The sequence below is a fragment of the Akebia trifoliata genome, chromosome 3, assembly GCF_017979445.1.
Source record: "Akebia trifoliata isolate Shusen 1 chromosome 3, ASM1797944v1, whole genome shotgun sequence".
In the NCBI taxonomy this organism is placed as follows: Eukaryota; Viridiplantae; Streptophyta; class Magnoliopsida; order Ranunculales; family Lardizabalaceae; genus Akebia; species Akebia trifoliata.
In genome coordinates this window covers 49656664-49677079 of record NC_141377.1, presented here as the reverse complement: position 1 = coordinate 49677079, position 20416 = coordinate 49656664, and the positions used below count along the sequence as shown (strand labels likewise).

At 37.2% G+C, this 20416-nt stretch overlaps 3 protein-coding genes across 4 annotated transcripts; all 3 read left to right on the top strand.

Moving 5' to 3' along the window:
* Positions 1-1297: 1297 nt before the first annotated feature.
* LOC147407663 (SEC1 family transport protein SLY1-like) lies at positions 1298-3780 on the top strand. Its single transcript, XM_086436328.1, has 2 exons — positions 1298-1554; positions 1653-3780. The coding sequence occupies exons 1-2, from the start codon at positions 1524-1526 to the stop codon at positions 3482-3484; spliced, it is 1863 nt and encodes a 620-aa protein (XP_086292454.1). The 5' UTR covers positions 1298-1523; the 3' UTR covers positions 3485-3780.
* Positions 3781-6624: 2844 nt separating this feature from the next.
* Positions 6625-12770, top strand: LOC147407662 (isocitrate dehydrogenase [NAD] regulatory subunit 1, mitochondrial-like). Its single transcript, XM_086436327.1, has 4 exons — positions 6625-7279; positions 8721-8960; positions 11627-11705; positions 12240-12770. The coding sequence occupies exons 1-4, from the start codon at positions 6746-6748 to the stop codon at positions 12512-12514; spliced, it is 1128 nt and encodes a 375-aa protein (XP_086292453.1). The 5' UTR covers positions 6625-6745; the 3' UTR covers positions 12515-12770.
* Positions 12771-15285: 2515 nt separating this feature from the next.
* LOC147407661 (isovalerate--CoA ligase AAE2-like) lies at positions 15286-19238 on the top strand. 2 transcript variants are annotated; one of them, XM_086436326.1, is made up of 3 exons: positions 15317-15332; positions 15433-15652; positions 17625-19238. In XM_086436326.1, the coding sequence occupies exons 2-3, from the start codon at positions 15455-15457 to the stop codon at positions 19092-19094; spliced, it is 1668 nt and encodes a 555-aa protein (XP_086292452.1). In that variant the 5' UTR covers positions 15317-15332; positions 15433-15454; the 3' UTR covers positions 19095-19238. The 2 variants fall into 2 exon arrangements, with proteins under 2 accessions (XP_086292451.1, XP_086292452.1); XM_086436325.1 differs by having other exon boundaries at positions 15286-15652.
* Positions 19239-20416: the final 1178 nt, after the last annotated feature.

Sequence of the window (20416 nt, the reverse complement as noted above, 5' to 3'; positions counted from 1 at the left end):
CTAACCCATGTAGGAAAAAAAACGTTTGTTAAAGTGTGTGGTAAAACTTAGGGTGCTGAACATTTCCCTATATATATATATATATGGGAAATGTTCAGCACCCTAAGTTTTACCACACACTTTAACAAACGTTTTTTGTCCTACATGGGTTATAAGTTTTGGAATGGGCTGATTTTTGGTGAGGATGATCTCTATGATTAGAAGATCATCCTCCCCAAAAATCAGCCCATTCCAAAACTTATAACTCATGTTTACACGTTGAAAAATTGTGGACCGTCCATTTTTTGTAAATCATTTTTGATGGGGTTAGAAGTTTTGGAATGAGCTGATTTTTGGTGAGGATGATCTCCTCACCAAAGAGATCATCCTCATCAAAAATGAGGAGATCATCCTCACCAAAATCAGCCCATTCCAAAACTTCTAACCCATGTAAGACAAAACACGTTTGTTAAAGTGTGTGGTAAAGATTAGGGTGCTGAACGGGACGCTATATATATATATAAATAGGGAAATGTTCAGCACCCTAAGTTTTACCACACACTTTAACAAACGTTTTTTGTCCTACATGGGTTAGAAGTTTTGGAATGGGCTGATTTTTGGTGAGGATGATCTCTATGATTAGAAGATCATCCTCCCCAAAAATCAGCCCATTCCGAAATGTCTAGCCCCATGTTTACAAGTTGAAAAATCGTGGACCGTCCATTTTTTGTAATGGGGTTAGAAGTTTTGGAATGAGCTGATTTTTGGTGAGGATGATCTCCTCACCATAGAGATCATCCTCACCAAAAATCAGCCCATTCCGAAACTTCTAACCCATGTAAGACAAAACGCATTTGTTAAAGTGTGTGGTAAAACTTAGGGTGCCGAACGGGACCCATATAGGGAAATGTTCAGCACCCTAAGTTTTACCACACACTTTAACAAACGTTTTTTGTCCTACATGGGTTAGAAGTTTTGGAATGAGCTGATTTTTGGTGAGGATGATCTCTATGATTAGAAGATCATCCTCCTCAAAAATCAGCCCATTCCGAAATGTTTAGCCCCATGTTTACACGTTGAAAAATCGTGGACCGTCCATTTTTTGTAAATCAATTTTGATGGGGTTAGAAATTTTGGAATGAGCTGATTTTTGGTGAGGATGATCTCCTCACCATAGAGATCATCCTCACCAAAAATCAGCTCATTCCGAAACTTCTAACCCATGTAAGACAAAACGCGTTTGTTAAAGTGTGTGGTAAAACTAAGGGTGGCGAACGGGACCCTACCCATATATATATCCATTGAAACTTTCTCGAGGATAATTTTCTCAAACATCTGGTATGACATCATTATCTTATATCAAATGTAACTCTTTGTAATTTCGATAACTTATTGATCACACACACCACATTCCACCACAGCGAACAGGAATTTCTCTTTCGATCGAATCGATCAGATTTAAACCCTAACCCTAGATATCTCAATTGCAGAGAACAATTGAAATAAAAACCCTAATCTGTGATTGATATCTGTTTCAGACGGCAATGGCGCTCAACTTACGACAAAAACAAACCAGTAAGAAATTCTCATCTCTCCTTCTCCAATTCTTCATTTGATTTTTCCTCCCAAATTCATCAATTTTAACTGTTTAATTTCATTCAATTTTCAAACAGATTGCATCGTACGGATGTTGAACATGAATCAACCCTTGAATTCGAGTGGAACTGCGAACGAAGAGGTTTACAAGGTCTTGATCTTTGACAAATTCTGCCGAGATATTCTTTCCCCCCTGATCCACATCAAAGATCTTCGAAAACACGGAGTCACTCTCTATTTCTTGATCGACAAGGATCGCCAAACGATCCCTGACGTTCCAGCCGTCTACTTTGTTCAGCCGAATCAATCAAACATCCAGCGAATCATCGTCGACGCCTCCCGTTCCCTCTACGAGAGCTTTCACCTCAATTTCTCATCATCTCTCCCTAGGCCACTCCTCGAAGATCTTGCATCGGGCACCCTTAAAAGCGAATCTGTTCATCGTATATCTAAGGTATTCGATCAATACTTAGAATTTGTTACATTAGATGATAACATGTTTTCACTCGCACAATCGTCTAGTTATGTTCAATTGAACGATCCCTCAGCTGGGGATCGAGAAATCGAAGAGATTATAGAGAAAATAGTGAGTGGTTTGTTTTGTGTATTGGCGACGCTTTCTGTTGTTCCGATAATTAGGTGTCCGCGAGGTGGGCCAGCCGAGATGGTTGCCTCTGCATTGGATTTACGTTTACGTGACCATTTTATGTCGAAGAATAATTTGTTTGTTGAAGGAGGGAACATGGGGAGCTCTTTCCAGCGTCCGATATTGTGTTTATTTGATCGGAATTTTGAGCTTTCCGTGGGAATTCAGCATGATTTTAGATATCGTCCACTTATCCATGAAATTCTTGGGTTAAAGCTCAATGTGGTGAGTGTGAAAGGGGAGAAGGGAGGGCCTCGATCTTATGAGTTGGATCGATCCGATCCATTCTGGGTGGCAAATGGGTCGTTGGAATTTCCCGAAGTTGCTGTAGAAATAGAGGCCCAATTGAATAAATATAAGAAGGATGTCGATGAAGTGAATAAGCGGACGGGTGGGAAAGATGGGGCGGAGTTCGATGGTACAGATTTGATAGGTAATACGAAGCATTTGATGAATGCTGTGAACTCGCTGCCTGAATTGACCGAACGGAAGCAAGTGATCGATAAACACACCAACATTGCGACCGTTTTGTTGGGAGAAATCAAAGAGAGGTCTTTGGATTCTTATGCGAAAAAGGAGAATGATATGTTAACGAAAGGAAACATCGATCGGAATGAACTTCTTAGTGTTCTTAGAGGGAAAGGCTCAAAGTTTGATAAGTTACGTTTTGCCATCATTTATCTTCTTTCAGCAGAGACAACCCCACAGTCGGATTTAGAAGCGGTGGAGGCTGCATTGAGAGAATCTGAGGTGGACACTTGCGCATTTCAGTACGTAAAGAAGATAAAATCTCTGAATGTTTCGTTGGCTTCGGCTAATTCTGCTAGTAAGAGTAACATTGTCGATTGGGCTGAGAAACTATACGGGCAGTCTATCAATGCCGTGACAGCAGGTGTGAAGAATCTTTTGTCAGGTGATAGGCAGCTAGCTTTGACAAGAACCGTAGAAGCATTGATGGAGGGGAGGCCGAATCCTGATATTGAATCCTATCTCATGTTTGATCCGCGTTCTCCAAAATCAAGTTCTGGGACCGGTGGCAACCATTTGAAAGGACCATTTAAAGAAGCAATTGTGTTCATGATTGGTGGTGGAAATTACATGGAGTATGGGAGCTTGCAGGAGATGGCAGAACGCCAACAGCCATCTAAGCATGTTGTATATGGAACAACGGAGGTTCTCACGGGAATGGAGTTTGTAGAGCAGCTTACACTGTTGGGGCAGAAGATGGGATTAGGCAGTAGTAGTGTTGCTACATCCCATTGAGGCAGAAAACTTTTTATTTATTATTTATTATTTTTAAATCTCTGAATTTTGTTGTTTATTGTTGTATGAAAGTCTAGTAGTGGAGTTCACTGTTAAATAGGTCTTTCGTGTATTTGAAATCCTGGAAGCATTAAAGAGTGGGCGCCCCTTGAAGCCTAACTTCCAGGAGTGGGGTCTTGTTGCCATCCAAAGATCAATAGCTGAAACTGTTTTTCAGGTTTTCAACTATCATTGGGGATTCGTTCTGCATATATTGATTGGAAATTGCTAAAAAATAATTCTTTCTTTTTTCAAAATTTATAAGGCTTAGATTCTGGTTGTTGCTTCATTAGCTTTGTTTTATGGTATGATTTGTATGTGTGCTGCTAAGTATATTATTTATGTTGTTAGGAACTAACATTTGATGTTTGATAGTCAACTTTGTGATTCATGTTGCATGATCATATGTTTCAAAATCTACTATGCCTTACTTTCTGTAGGGTTTAGGAACCCTTGATTTCATTAATTTACTTATTTGATCATGTTGGAGATTAGCACTAAATAGACAGAATGATTGAAAGAACTTGTGAAATCAAATTGTTGTTTTCTGTTGGTCATCTTGACCACATGTTGATACAGATTTTGCACTTACTTGTCAAAAACAGTGAACTCAAATTGCATGCCCTTATATGTAGTCTCTAGTTGTTGTTCATTAATGGAGTATATATGTGTCTATGAACTTGCATTTGTGTGCCTACTGCCCAGTGATTATGTGTCTTTGTGCGATCATAGGAAGTTTACTCTTCCAAAAACATGGCCCAAGAATGGTGTTGAATTTAGAGGTTCAATCAATTTATGTATCTAGTTATAGTGTTGTTCGAATTTGATGTCTTAAGCTAAATGGTTGGATGTTTCTAACTTCTCTATCCAATTATCTTCGAAATAGTAGATCTCCCCATTGGGTTTATCAACTTTATCCATTCAATCAATTTACTTAAATACAATGTTTCATTGGATTGATTTTCTACAACTTAAGCTGTGGAGTTAGATTTTTCTACTGAGGACATAGGAATAAGTGGATCTCTAGGTTTTTCCATAGTTTTGAAGCTCAATCTGGTTTATAAATGACTTGTCTTAAGTTTTCGAGGATGATATAGTTCCTGGAAATGATTGATTGTAACATCCAGATTACTCTAGAATGCAAAGACTTGGGTTGTGTATGCTGGGATGGTTAATGAAAATCAAAGTGTATTTCTTATGTACCAAGGTTGTGATTGACCTTCCTTCGTGAACATGTCCAAATCAACTCAGTCAACTTTCTCTTAATTTATCAGCTATAATAGTTGCTCATACTTTTTCCTTACATGTTAATTTCCAGTTTTATCATTCTAATCTTTCTACTCATCCATCTCAATGTGTCCTTGTATCTATTTCGTTCACTTTATTTGTGCAATGTTTCTTGGTCATCCAACCCTCAGTTCCAAAAAAAATTGGATAACCAAATTTTTAGGGACCTTCCAATAGTTGTCTGTGTTTGAATGAGCGTCACCGTATTCAAAATGTCCAAGTATGCTTATGTATTTGGGCTTGGTATCCATGGGCCTTTTAAATAAGCCCATGATAAAAATGTATTTGAATCTACCAGCTAGAAATATCGGCTCAAGCTTAGAGAATTGTAGACCTCAAATAAGTGCCACGTGGCTCCAAAAGCCAAGATGTCAATAATCCAAATTACTACGAGGAGAAACTACACTGCAAATGTCGGAAATCGACTTTGAAGCAGTTGTGGGGTCTCCAATAGATTAGGATAATATTGAGGTTTTTTTTGAGATACCCTCGGATTTTGGTTAAAATTAGAGATACTCCATCTTCTCAGAAAGATGACATACCGCTTGACCGTTACTCTTACAATCCATCATCTTCAATTTATTTATATAACATATTTAAAAAAAAAATTATTTAATTTTTAAAATATTAAATGGATAGAAAGAATGTCATAAACTTTTTTCTGTGTTTAAATCATATACATTCTAATATGATGTATGAGAAACTTTCAAATGAAAAATTCTAACAATAAAATCAATCAAACAAGGCTTTCCTTTCATATTGCAAATTTTTAACATGATCAAATGAAATTCAAATCGTAACTTATGAATGAATTCAAGTTATCAAACCATGGACTACTGATTTTAGTTCTTCTTAGGATTCTCTATAACCTTCAGGTTGAAGTTTCTACTTAAAATTTTCTTTATATATTGTGCTGATTTAACATGAAATTCTCAATCTCTTTCTACTATGTGTTATTTAGGTTTTGGTTATTTTTCAAGTTTTAGGATAGATTTTTTCATTTTCAAGAATTATATCTGTCAAAGCTCAAATATCAAGAAAAGAGAGGATTTTTGATAAAATTAAAAAACATAATTGTATGAAAAATATCCATTTTTTTTTTTTGGCTAGATTTTGAATTTGATGGTTGAAGACCAGCTCGAATAGATTAGATAGAAGAACCATGATAATTTGACTACCCCACGTGGTGCACTCAATCGACTCTCTTAATATGACCAAGTTTAGGAATCGTAGATTTGTATGCCTCGAGATACATAATTGCATTTTCCCATGAGAATGTATTATGAGACATACAAATCTATGATTCCCTAACTTGTCACGTCAAGAGAGTCGATTGAGTGTGCCACGTGGGATAGTGATTATCTGAGTAGATAAAAATTACATTAGATTGAAGAATTCAAAGACTACGATATTTGGCTAGAAGTTGAAGGCAAGAGGAGATAGTCTTTCAGAGAAGACTACAGTCAAGGGATTAAGTCATAAGTTTGAAAACTAAAGGGGTATGACAATTATTCACCAAAACCGGGAGGGGCATTTATAAATCACCCTCTAACGAATAAATTCCTTCAAAGTATTAGACATTTTTCCCCAACTTTATTACCATTTTTATATGATGAGTCGTGATGACTGCACGCGGTCTTCGTTGTACGCTGATGACGTGTCAAGGTCAGATAACCATAGATCGTTTTCATCGGGATACAATGGAAAAAGATTTGCGGTTCTTTGCCCTTTCCATGTCATCCACGTACCCAATCGCGTACCAAAAACGCGTGCAGTCATCATTATACTTTTTTATATTCCAGTCGATCGGTTTCGGTTTTTTCAGCTTTCATCTTTTCCTGGCTTCGCTGACTTACAGAGACGATCCGAATTTTTAAAAGAACAGTTCTCAAATATCAAAACACTAACCCTAACTCTAGAAGAAAATCTCCTTCAATGGCGAGAAGAAACCTACAAATCCTAAGACAACTTCTTAGAAGATCAACATCCGATCTTCCTCCTGTTCTAGGATTTGGAATAGGATCGAAGAGATCTGTAACCTACATGCCTCGTCCAGGAGATGGAGCTCCAAGACCCGTAACCCTAATTCCAGGTGATGGGATCGGACCTCTTGTTACAGGTGCAGTCGAACAGGTCATGGAGGCGATGCACGCTCCTGTCTATTTCGAGAAATACGATATTCATGGAGACATGACGAAGGTACCTCAAGAGTTGATGGATTCGATTAAGAAGAATAAGGTTTGTTTGAAGGGTGGTTTGGCGACTCCTGTTGGAGGTGGTGTGAGTTCTTTAAATGTTCATTTGAGGAAGGAACTTGATCTCTACGCGTCGCTTGTGAATTGTTTTAATCTCCCTGGATTGCCGACGAGGCACGAGAATGTCGACATCGTTGTTGTTCGGGAGAATACGGAGGGGGAGTACTCGGGCCTGGAACATGAGGTCGTTCCTGGTGTGGTTGAGAGCCTCAAGGTATTATATTATTATTCTTTTTTGACTTATTCTTGGTTCATTAGTCTTCTGATTGGTGGGTCTTACATTAAATCTTATAATGTATGTAGAGCTGATTAAGGTTGAATTTTATGATTTTTAAGTTTGGTTTTGAATTGGAAAGATAGATGACTGGAAGAATTAAGGTTTGTAATTGTTGAGTATCACATTAAAATTGCAAGAACAACAAACATGGGATCAAGACAACAGACATCATCACCCTCTTAAGTCTTAACTATTGTAAATGAAAAAAAATTCCCATAACAACACTGTTAAGGCCTTCATGTAGGAAGACCCCTGCTCTAGAAAACTTGATTAGGAATTGTTTGGCATCTTATAGCTCTTTAGGATTAAACCCATAGCTCAATTAATTGAATTTTTGCCCTTCCAGCCCACCCCATGTATATTGTACATTTGAAATGTTTTTACCAATTATGATGGAGTCTCTAGATTTTGCACCGATTTCATGAATTTGGCCAAAATATTGGTACCATCTAGGAAGTTCATTTAGCTCCTCATAGTGTTGCTGACAGTTTGTATTTTGCACATTTGAAATAATTCTGTTTGGCATCTTCAGTTTCTTTCTGAAAAAAGTAACAAAGTTAGATTTGTGATTCATCCTTATGGAAGTGGAACTCCAAATTTCCAAATTTACCGAGCTGTTTTGTTATTTATTTCACCAACTTTATATATATTTATTGACAAAAACAGTGATTTACCAGCATAGGATTTTATAAAAGCAAACAATTACACTTGTACCTAGTTTTCTAGGTGATATAAAGCACAGTTAACACTTAATTCTGTAAACACTGATATAAATATCTAATTCATATGAATAAAGGAAAATTTAGGGTTTGTTGTTTTATTGGTGTAAGCAATTTCAAGAGTTTAGAGGTTCTTGTTTGAAGATTCCTTTGTTTAGGTGGGATCTTTTGTGTAAAGGATAACTGATCTTTAGGGTGTTTTAACTTCTTTTTTTTCTTTTTTTTTTTTTTTTGTTTTGTTTTGTTTTTTTGTTGCTTCTTGGTCCTTGCTCTTGTATTTCTCCTTGTCCTCTTTTTCAGTAAAATCTTTTGGTTATTAAAAATGTATGCTGGCAAATAGCATTTTATGTAGATAGTGTCAAGATAACCTTTTTTGTTTGATTCTGTTTTCTGAGGTACTTAGTTTATGTTTCACATGGTGTGACACTCGAAATGAATGATGGGTATCACTCCATATTCATTTAGTAGCTGCCCTACTCATCCTGTAAACTGCAACTGTTCATTTGATGTTATTTATTACTGGATTTCATTGTTTTCAAGTAGAGTTTTTCCTTAATTTTTTTGAAGATTGCCCATCGAAATGTTTATGTGTTGCATAATCTGGAAGTTTTTTCTTCTTTTTTTTGGTTTGTTTGTTTCTCATTCAGACCTTATGGTAGGTGATGACAAAGTTCTGCTCGGAGCGCATTGCAAAATATGCCTTTGAGTATGCTTACCTGAACAACAGAAAGAAAGTGACAGCTGTGCACAAAGCCAACATTATGAAACTTGCTGATGGTCTTTTCCTAGAATCCTGTCGCGAGGTTGCAACAAAATACCCTGGCATAAAGTACAACGAGATTATTGTGGACAACTGCTGTATGCAGCTTGTTTCAAAGCCTGAACAATTTGATGTCATGGTACGTGGATTGACACTTAATACAATCTTCCAGTTCATGCGTTTACAATGTTCCAGTTCATGCATTCTCTTGCTTGGTGTGTTGCCCTAATTTGATGGGTGTGAAGAATTCCATTTATTATAATATTGTTACTGATTCTTTTTTCATTCTTCTTGATGCAATTTTTATTTGCTTCCTATTTAGCAGAATAGGTTCATATGTTGAGAACCTCAAAAACTCTGACACATTCATGTTATACTATAAAATTTTAGCTATTTTTTATTTGATCTTTTTTATTTCGAAATGAAAAAAATATAACAAGTAGTAAAAAAAACATAGTTTTTAGAAATGTTTTTCTTATCTTTTATTTAACTTTCTCGATTTCCAATAATTAGATAAAGATTTAGCTTTGTTTTTTTTTTTAATGGATTTCTATTAGTCTCCTTTTGCTCCCTGAATGCTTATTTTTAATTACAATTGTAAGTGCTATCACTTGTTTCTTCGATGGGGTTAAGTTCAGACGAGGTCCATGTATGGAGCTTCTTATTAAGCTTGCATGAACATATTCTGCTTGCAGATTTACTCATGATGTGATTTCAGTTCCATGGAATCGGAATTCTCCGATGGATATTGAAAAGACAACAATTCTCTTTGAGGTTGGTGGTTGGTGAGTAGGAGAGTCGTTCTTTAGTAGATGCTGGTATGAAGACTGGTGGTAAAATTGAATACATGGCCTGTGAAGCTTGTATGGTGAAATTAGCTTGGCAGAGTAATCGTTGTGGATGTTGCAGATTGCGAGACTATATACACAGCCTTTGCATCCTGCTCAAGGAGTCTGTTGAGAAGATGAACAAAAGAAGTTATGTTGAAGAATTGTGTTGTGCGTATTTTATTGTTAAGAAAATCCCTGTGACCACTAGAGGTTAAATGTAATCCTAGTTTGTCTGCAGCTGATTGTTGATCCATTTGCTTTGGAAGTTTTAGGCTTGGTTAGTTCATAGTTACAGAGGTAGTTATTATCTTGGTGCTCCTTAATGTGTTTTGGATTTTTCATGTTCCCGGTTGCTTGGTCTTAGTCCAAGGACTTTTTCTTTGATTGAGATTCTCAGGAATTTCTTTGTTGCTAATGTTGCTTTCATGGTGGGAGGGAAAGTTGATATTGCTCTGATTTATGTGAGAGTGGTGAGGGAGGTGCCAAATGCTGCTCTTGTTGGGAAGATAGTGGTGGAGGTTGTCGGTTGCCAAATCAGAGAGCAAGCAGCCAGAAATGCAATCTATTGAATGAGTCCAAAAATGCAATCTATTGAACAAGTTGTGATCATTTATAGACCAATGAAGGAGAAACGAGAGTTAATAAGGCTATGACATGATCTTGCACAGTTGACATGTCCCTATTGGTATCATACTGCTGAAGGAACATCCTTCTGAAGGGTTGTGAGAGATGGATGTATGGTTCATTGGGTGGATACAATTTGGACGTTGAGGTGGATGGTTGACTGAATGTAACACATTGAGTCTCCTGTGTGTGGCCATTGACCTTGTTATGTTCCACTATCTTAGATACAGCAACATTTTTTACCAATGAAACAAACTAAAATAATAAGGCCAAGGTATATGCATGACTTCAGAGTGTATTGTTTCTTCAGCATATTCGAGAGAGAAGCAATGAAACGATTTGGCACTCAAAACCAGTATCTTGAGGATAAATGGGAGCTTGAGGTCTGATATATGATCTTCTCTAGTTGAGGGCAAGTATAGCTAAATTATATGCAAAGGAACTGGCATTAGGGACTAACGAGGTAATGATTCTTAACCACATTTGACCTATTGTATATGGATCCTTCAATTCCTGCTGGTTGGGGTATCTTTGTTGACACAACACTAAATGGGTACCGATCTTTGTGGAATATGGCCCACCAATATCTGGATATGCTATGAAGTTTATGTTACTTGACTATTCAGGGAAATATGAACAAATCAGAGGGAACTTGTTGCAGACCATCCCAAATGATCACATCCAAGGAAGCTTAGAACACTGGTTGTTGGATTTGCCGTATTTTGTCATCCAATATTTCTTTTATCATTAGGAGGATAAGGCTTTGATGATACAATATTTCGAAATATATTTATTTCACACTGACAAAAAAAATTAAAATAGTTCATAGAGGGTATGTTTGATTGCACATGGAAAATAAGGTGGAAAATCAATTTCCATGGAAAATGACATTTTTCAAGTGTTTGATTGCACATGGAAATGGAATTCATTTTCCACCCCATTCAAAAAGTCCACTAAATCATGGACAAAAAATTAAAATTAAAATAGTTCATAGAGTGTTTTGATAACTTGAAGTATGTTTCTTATAGCCTGATATACATTAATATTAGCACTATGGAAGTTTAACTATTAACTGTAATAGCTTTTTTTTTTCTTTTTTGTTGAAGTGCCTGAATTATAATGTCTCTAGAATGGATGTTTAATGTTCTTGCACGCACAATGTTAACCAAAATAATCACCTAAATTGCCAAGTCAATTGGGTTAGGAAAGGGGAAGCCATCTTGACCTGCCTAGGGTTGAGCTGCAGGAGCTTGTGTTTGCTTCAAAGTGTTCTTGCCTAGCTTACCTTAGTTTTAAAACTTCTTTTTGACATATTTATTCAGCGTTTTAGAGTGATATACTTTTTTTGCAGGTCACACCAAATCTCTATGGCAATCTGGTGGCAAACACTGCAGCTGGTATTGCTGGAGGCACTGGTGTCATGCCGGGAGGTAAGTGCCGTACTTTTTTCTTTCTTTTTCTCTGTTCCTTTAAGCTGTTATTCTTAAATGCTCTCGCGAGTATCATCAACAGTTTTATGGAAGGTGGTACATGATCAAGTTGTTGGCAAGCTTTAAGAGGTTGACTCACCCACCTTAACAATATGGGTCTTTCTTTTTCCCCCATCTTATTGAAATATCCAACTTAATTATGATATACCCGAGTAAGGCTATAATGCTAATAGTATGACTAGTGTTTCCTTTGTTAATCACATACACACTTGCAGGAAGTTCCTGGAAAACTAAGAGGGTCTTTCTTTCTTTTCTTTTTCTTTTTTTTTTTTTTTAATTTTTTTTTGCTTTGGAGGGCTGTGATATTGTTTACCCTTTAGATAAACTCGGAGTCCATTTTTCAATTTGTATAGAAGCAAGAAGTTTTGTGCAACTTGCTCTACATAAGCATCTCAGATGTTAAATTTCCTTCTTCATACCTCTGCATTTTGGTTATTTAAAATAGGGGCTCCGTCTGTTTTCTTTCTTGCACAGGCAATGTCGGGGCAGATCATGCAATTTTCGAGCAAGGTGCTTCGGCAGGCAATGTGGGGAATGAGAATCTGGTGGATCAGAAGAAAGCAAACCCGGTGGCCCTTCTCCTGTCATCTGCCATGATGCTGAGGCATCTCCAATTCCCTTCGTTTGCTGATCGATTAGAGAGCGCCGTGAAGCGGGTGATCTCTGAAGGAAAGTACAGGACCAAAGATCTTGGAGGCAGCAGCACCACCCAAGAGGTTGTAGATGCAGTAATAGCTGTTCTTAATTGATTCAGAAGACAAACTGCCTAATGCTTGCACTCCCCAGAAATTATTGTTAGTGCTGTCAGTCTAGAATTCATGATGTCTCCCAAGTATTTCCTTTTCTTAATTTTCTCTATTTTGTTGGTCTTTTCAGGCTTCCACCAAATCGAAAAACATAATTCTTTTGGGAATAATTTGAGTCCTCATAAAATGAGGAGTCATTTGTGTACTTGAATAAAAGCCTTCTGAGAGTTATAATTTATTGAAAATTTTCTGTTTGATATTCTTGAAGAAAGCTTTACTATCATTGTTTTCCTTTCTTTAAAAGGAATGTAATATGTTTTGAAGACTACTAGCTGAGGTGAACTCAGAGTCTGCTGGAGGCTTCTATGACATTGCATTATGATTACCACTGTCCAATTGAATAGATTTTGCTATCAAAAATTGATTTGTCTTCAACCATTCCAAAAATCCCCATCTTGTTTTTAATGCGAAGGTTGAAAAGAGAAAATCTTGAGAAGAGAATCAAGGTTCTTTTCGAGGAGTTTGAAGACGAATGTATTGAAATCATTTTATTACTAACTTGTAGATATAAATTGAGCATGGAAGAGAGAGGATGTTGAGATGGATGAGTAGAAAGATATAACTAGAAAAGAACACATTTAGAAAAATATAGGCATAGAGAGAAAGCCAGTTGATATGGTTTCGGTGTGTTTAATGAAGTTTGATTGTTGCCCCAATTAGAAGAAATGTTCATGTTAAAGGTCCTAAAATAGTGAGAAGATCCACAAAAAAGAAATTGGATGGAGACTTTAAAAAGTGGAATGAAGGAATTGGATTTGTTTTGTTGACCCCAAATCTTTGATATAAGATTATTATTACATGTACTCTAGTAGCTTATCTATGTTCATTACATCACCATTTGTGATGGGATACATCGGCAATGGTATAGTGTATCTCATGCATCTAATTTTGAAGAAGGAATATGCAATTAGTGATGTATAGGCAAATTATCCTAGGAACCCACGAACTCAATGGAATAGGAATAAAATCGGTTTGCTAGGAACGTGTTGAAGATGATCGGATTAGAATCCTATGGAAACTAAGTCCTTAAAACCTTAATCTTGAGACGCCACAAAGGTCAATCACTCCTTTTAATAAGTCGAAATTCAAGCATTCAATTAAGAACACAAGAAGACAAAGCAAAAAGCTTTCTGAATAAACTTAATAATTGATAATGATCTCTCTTGCCTTTTACCACTCAAAGCCAAGCCAGCCCCCTTTATGTTCTTAACAGAATTAAAGAATTCAACAAATCTCAAGAAGTAACCGGTTAGATGGTGACAATCTCAAAATCAGAACTTTAAAAAACTTAGTTGAGGCAAACGGTGAATATAAAGAAAGACCAAAGATAACTCTAAAGAACCAAGAAAAATAAGAAAACTCTAAAAGGACGCAAAATACATGTGAAAGAAATAACTAGAATTGACGCTAATTGATTAAAAAGTCAAAAGACTCAAAACATTCTTGTATATGCTTGAAACAATCACTAGAACAAAAATAGAGGAAACTAAGTCAACAAGAATAAGAAACTCAAGTAAGAAAACAAACCTAAGACGGGGGCGTTCAAATCAACAAGGGCAGGGTAATTGGCTTCTTAAAGCACCATATCTCACCTAAATCTCTCGGGTACTTGAAATACCCCACAAACCACATATACCACATAAATCAAGATAGATCCTTGTCGGTCGCCAAGGAGGGAACTTGATCATAGCATGAACCTTAGCATGATTTTTATAAGGACTTAGAGCAACTCCAATGGAGCCCTAGAATAATCAACAACCAAAAGCTGCCATGTAACCCCCCCTCCCCCCCCCCCCCTTAAAGCTCCATTCTACATGTCTAACAGACTAAATCGTGGGTACGGAGAATTCGTTGAAGTAATAATATCAATTAACGTCAATGGTTCTAATACAAACAAACCCACTGACTGTTCCATTGTAAAAATCTTAAATTAACACAAAATAAAGAAGAAAACTTTCCTAGAAAGATTCAAAATATCAAATAAATAATATTTCCTAATTAGATAATCCTAAATATCCTCATAGACCATGAAATACAATTTTCCTATTTTAATGAAATATACAAAAAGTAATTCCATGCATTTTTTTTTGTTGGAAAGATCATGATTTTTAAATTCGGTATCGCGTCTCGTCTCATTCAACTCTGATATCGAGTCGTCTCGGACGAGTTTTCCGATATGTTTGAGACGTCTCGTGAGATAACTTGAAAAATTATACGTGAGATGTAAAATTCGATCAAAAAAATGACTTTGTGAGTTGGTCTCCTTCAGCTCTGATACCGAGTTAACTCAGACAATAAATCTCGGTCTTGGACGAGTTTATAAACCATGGGAAAGATTATTAAGTGGGTATTTAGAATTTTTTTAAAAAAAAAATTTTCTTTCTATATTTTGGGTTGATTATAATTTCTGTATAAATTGGTGTATGTCATTTTCATTTATTCAATACTCCTCCTTATTCTAATAATAATAAAATAAAAAAATTCTTTGGGGCAGATGACTTGGATGGATAAGAACATACTACAATCCTAATTAATTGGAATGAAGCTACTTTGGTAAGTTTGTTTTTAGTCTCGTCTAAGGGACATCTAAAATATTTACCAAAAGATGAAGGGGCATATTTTAATTACAACAAATTTATCGTTAGCAAGAAATGAGGCTAATTTGGTAAGTTCATTTTTAGTCTCTTATTTGATTATATCCTCTTTGGCTTTCGAATAACTCTCACAAGTACAGAAGACAGAAGTACTAGACTCTATCACTGTGAGTATCTCTCTGCAAATATGAATCAGATTTTTAGAATTTTCTCATCGTCTCGGATTCTACGTTGTTTAACTCAAATTCATCCAAATTTCATTCAAAGATCCAACTTTTCGGAGAAACCAATGGAGGGTCTTATTCGATGCTCCGCAAACTATGTTCCCTTGTCTCCGATAAGCTTCTTAGAGCGATCGGGGAATGTTTACAGAGACAGAACCTCTGTTATATATGGTAATGTGAAGTACACATGGGGTGAAACACTAGAAAGATGTCTCAGGCTCGCTTCTGCTCTCACCCAACTTGGGATTTCATCTGGGGACGTTGTAAATTCTCTTTCTTCTTGTTTTCGTTTCTGGGTTTTTGTTTGATTTTGCATATTTGATTCTATATTTTCTTTGTGGTTAGTTCCTCTGTTTTTCCCTTATTAGTTGTTTCTGGGTTGTTTTTTATTTTAACTTCTTGATTCTATACTTTCTGTTTGATTTCTTCCTCTGTTTTTCTCTTCTTAGTTGTTTCCGGGTGGTTGTTGTGCTTTTGACCAAGATGTGTTTTTGCATGATTTGTCACTTAGATTTGATAAGCCTTCATCTGATTTCTGAAAAATTTTAAGTTTTAATATCTTCAACAATGAAAGAGTTGTCAACCCGAATGGGTTATTTGGTGTGGAAATCCATAATCACTTACTCTAATTAACATGGTGATCAAGTTCTGTCATTGTTTTAATTTTCACAAAAAAAAAAACAAGTTCCTAGATTCGGTTTTGGGCTAGACCAAAGTGGGAACATAAGAAATTCCAATATTTTATTCAGGCATGCATAATACAGACGAGGAGAGAAATTCCACTATTTCTGAATTTTCTAAAATGTGACCAAATTTTCAAAATTTTGGGTTTGATTTATTTGGGAACCTAATGTTGAAATTTAAATCCTTGAGTTAGATTGATGTTCTTAAACGTCCTATGAAGGTGTGATGTTTATGCCTTTTAATCTGTTGGTGGTTTTATAGGGCAGAATGGACTGTACACTTCGTGCTTCCACGGGTTCAGCTCCACAGTGAGATGGCAAGGGGGCAGAGCACCCCCAGGGGTGGAGCCAGGATTTTGTTATTGTGGGGCCAACAGTGGTGGATCTTTTCTTCCACTACTGTTCTTAGTCGTAGTTGCATAAAATCCTTTTAGTTTTTAAAATTTATTGTAGGAGCAAGTGTCCCCATTGCCCCCACTGTAAATCTGTCTGGCACCCCCCAATCTTGGGGTTTGGGGGGCAGAGGCTCCGACCCCAAAATTTTGCGGTTGACATTTTCATTCAATTTCATAACTATCTGTCCTAGGGAAATTTCATCTTTGTACGATTTATAAATTCGTAGCTAAACTTTTTTTGGGATTTTATGAGGATATGTTCAGTTTTTGAGAGGATGAGAGATTGAGATATTAGTAACCCCTGTTTTTCACAAAAATTTGTAGAAGGATTCTGATGTATTTCTTGGTGGTTTTTTTTTTTTTGTTTTGTTGTTTTTTGTTTTTATTCAACTTGTATATTACTAGATCTAGGTATCTGTGCTCACAGATCCAAACACTGTCAGCAACCACACAATCTTTTCTTATCGCTTACTAAATCTGAGTGCAAGAAATGTTGTGGGATTGACTCAACTGGTCCCATTCTAGCAATTGAATATGATTGTTAATGAAAGTTTGGTTATATGGCATTTTCAATGAAAATTTTGAAACCTCACGGTTGTAGCCACCAGTTGAGTACTAGTCTTGCATGCCTAGATAAAGGGAGGTTGCTTTCAGTATATAAGTAGTTTCGAACCTTTTGACATGGATCCAAACTCATTTTACTAGGCTAACAATAGGTATGATTGAAGAAACTGATTCGGGAAATAACATGTTTACAACATAGGTTAAAATTTGTCATTCTATGGTGTTGTTTTGACCAACTAAATAAGTTTTTTGAGGAATCAATCGGATTCTCGAAGTGAATGATTTGACTTCAATATCAATATTTAGCTGCCCTTTTCTAGTACATGAGTCAAAGCCCGATCCCTTTATTGAACCTTATCAGATGTGGCTCTGAACTGAATTGAATGGCGGAACAAATTTTGTTTAGCCCACCCCTAATCTTTGGGATAAGGTTCGATGATGATCTGTGAGTTGAAATTTCTATGATGGATTGCTTTGTTTTTTTTTTAAATTTTAAATCTAAGTGCCACATCTCTAACTTTCTAAGTAAATTGAATTTTGAATTAAGCTTTGCTCTTCATTTAATAAACATTCCTCAATAAATGATTTATCAGGTCGCAACACTTTCCCCAAATGTCCCTGCAATGTACGAGCTGCATTTTGGCGTCCCAATGGCAGGGGCAGTTCTTTGTACTCTTAATACACGGCAAGACACAAACACAATCTCAGTCCTGCTGAGACACTCAGAGGCCAAGATCATCTTTGTAGATTACCAATTACTTGAAGTTGCCCAGGGAGCACTAGACCTTCTCTCTGAGACAAAAACTAAGCTACCCACTTTGGTCCTCATTGCCGAATCTGATAATCAATCTCCCACCATGACCAACACTACCTTCACTTCCACCAACCTGGAGTATGAGAGTCTCCTGGCAACGGGACAACCTGATTTCCAAATCCGACGTCCAAAGGATGAATTTGATCCAATTTCCCTAAATTACACTTCCGGGACAACATCGAGCCCCAAAGGAGTTGTTTACAACCATAGAGGTTCCTATCTCAACTCCCTTGCTACGGTTCTTCTACATGGTATGGGAGCCATGCCTGTTTATTTATGGACTGTGCCTATGTTCCATTGCAATGGGTGGTGCCTCACTTGGGGCGTAGCAGCCCAAGGTGGCACCAACGTGTGCCTCCGAAAAGTTACTTCGAAGGACATATATGATAGCATAGCTCTTCACAAGGTGACACACATGGGTGGTGCACCAACCGTGTTGAACATGATTGTGAATGCCTCAGCAACCGATAGAAGACCACTTCTAGACAAGGTGGAGATAATGACCGGGGGTTCAGCACCACCACCTCAGATTCTTTTCAAGATGGAAGAGTTGGGTTTCAGAGTAAGTCACTTGTACGGCCTAACCGAAACCTACGGCCCGGGGACAAATTGTACGTGGAAACCTGAATGGGACTGCTTACCTACTGAAGAACGTGCAAAGCTCAAGTCTCGTCAAGGGGTGCAACATCTTGGACTTGAGGTTGACATAAGAGATCCAATTACCTTGAAAACTGTACCGTCTGACGGTAAAACAATGGGAGAGGTGATGTTTAGAGGGAACACTGTTATGCCTGGGTACCTTAAAGATTTGAAAGCAACACAAGAAGCTTTTGCTGGTGGATGGTTTCGAAGTGGAGACTTGGCTGTGAAGCAGCATGATGGTTACATAGAGATAAAGGATCGTTTAAAGGACATAATAATCTCTGGGGGAGAGAATATAAGCACAATCGAGGTTGAATCGGTATTGTTTAGTCATCCTGCGGTATTTGAGGTTGCTGTTGTTGGGCGTCCTGATGATCATTGGGGTGAGACACCTTGTGCTTTTGTGAAGTTGAAGGAGGGGTTTAATGCTACTTCCGAAGAGATTATCCAGTTTTGCAGGGATCGTATGCCTCATTATATGACTCCTCGAACTGTAGTTTTTGAGGATTTGCCAAAAACTTCAACTGGAAAAACACAGAAGTTTATTCTTAGGGAGAAGGCAAAGGCCATGGGAAGCCTTTCTTATAGGAAGAACAACAATCATTAAACATTACTTTGGAGGTAACATTATGTGAAAGCTTGTTCTTTGTAATATTTACCTCCCTTTGCATCCTGCTTGATATTGTGGAAAAATTATAGAGGATAATTGCAATTTGTAATAAACTAGTGTCTACCCCCCTTTGTTTCGTCCTCCTTAATATTGCAGAAAGTTTACAACTGAATTCACTGGACAAATAGATTGTGAGCTAAGCATTTGTCCTGAACATCTTAAACAGTATTTACAATATCTTGCCTTTCAGTCCCATGGTTGTCTTAGAGATTAGTGTTATCTCTCGCAATACACAGGTTATAGACTGTAATATAGCTAGTCAACAATCAAGTCGCTTTGGCATTAGCTGTACAAAGCTACTTCAGAATTGTTTGTCGCTCTTTGAGGTTAAAGAGGAAAGATAGTAAGATTGGATGAATATTATTGATGGAGGAAGAGGAGGCGGGAAAGACAACAATATCGAAGGGGGGTGAAGAGAAAAGACAATAAAATGGGATAGTGTGGATCCCATTCCATTGTAATTAGAGTGGGATGTTTATACCCCACAACTGTAATGGAGTGAGATCTATCGTTGTGTTTTATTTTATGAGTCGTGCTAAAGTGACTTCAAGCTGTAACCTCATATTCAATGACAAGCATCTATGGTTCCCGTACACTTTCACGTCGAGAAATGCGGTATAAGGTTCCAGCCTGAGGTCACTTCAGCATTATTCTTATTATATAGATAGGATAGAAAGTAGAATAAATCCTAGACCCTATACTTGTCAAAAACTGGTTAAGACTTAAGAGATTGAGTTGATTGGTGCGTAGACATGGTACCTCAGGGTAAAACAGCCCTGCTCGGTTGAAGGGACCAAGCAGAGCCCACATGCCAGAGCGGTGATTTTTTTTTCGTTAGTTGGCTCGGTTAAAGAGTCCTTCCCTTATTTGGTTGCCTTCCTATTTAAGATTGTGTGGGATGAGGAGATAAAGGAGAGAAAGCCACCTATAAATAGAGAAGGAAGAACGCATGGAAGGAGCAGTGGAGAGCAATTCACACTATTGGAGCTAGTCACTGATTTGAGCATTGGAGGATTTTTAGCAGGTACCATATTAATTCCCTCCGTTTGGTTGAGTGCTGCTACTGAGAAACAGGGCAGCTACTGAGAAACAGGGCAATAACTAAGACATTTGTAATGCACTTTAGCGACGCGCACCACCCCCAACCCACAATAACCTCTTTTTGGTATTCTATTGAAATTGTTATTGGCCTTTGTTGCAAGACGAAACCATTTTAATCAACTTTTCCTTAGTTCGTCGAACTCAATCAATTAAACCAC

Excerpts from the sequence above, each read along its gene's own strand:
- LOC147407663 (XM_086436328.1), top strand. The coding sequence starts at position 1,524 with ATGGCGCTCAACTTACGACAAAAACAAACCA. Across the intron at positions 1,555-1,652 it reads CTTACGACAAAAACAAACCA|ATTGCATCGTACGGATGTTG; the intron begins GTAAGAAATTCT and ends ATTTTCAAACAG.
- LOC147407662 (XM_086436327.1), top strand. The coding sequence starts at position 6,746 with ATGGCGAGAAGAAACCTACAAATCCTAAGACAACTTCTTAGAAGATCA. Across the intron at positions 7,280-8,720 it reads GTGTGGTTGAGAGCCTCAAG|GTGATGACAAAGTTCTGCTC; the intron begins GTATTATATTAT and ends ACCTTATGGTAG. Across the intron at positions 8,961-11,626 it reads CTGAACAATTTGATGTCATG|GTCACACCAAATCTCTATGG; the intron begins GTACGTGGATTG and ends CTTTTTTTGCAG.
- LOC147407661 (XM_086436325.1), top strand. The coding sequence starts at position 15,353 with ATGAATCAGATTTTTAGAATTTTCTCATCGTCTCGGATTCTACGTTGT. Across the intron at positions 15,653-17,624 it reads GGATTTCATCTGGGGACGTT|GTCGCAACACTTTCCCCAAA; the intron begins GTAAATTCTCTT and ends ATGATTTATCAG.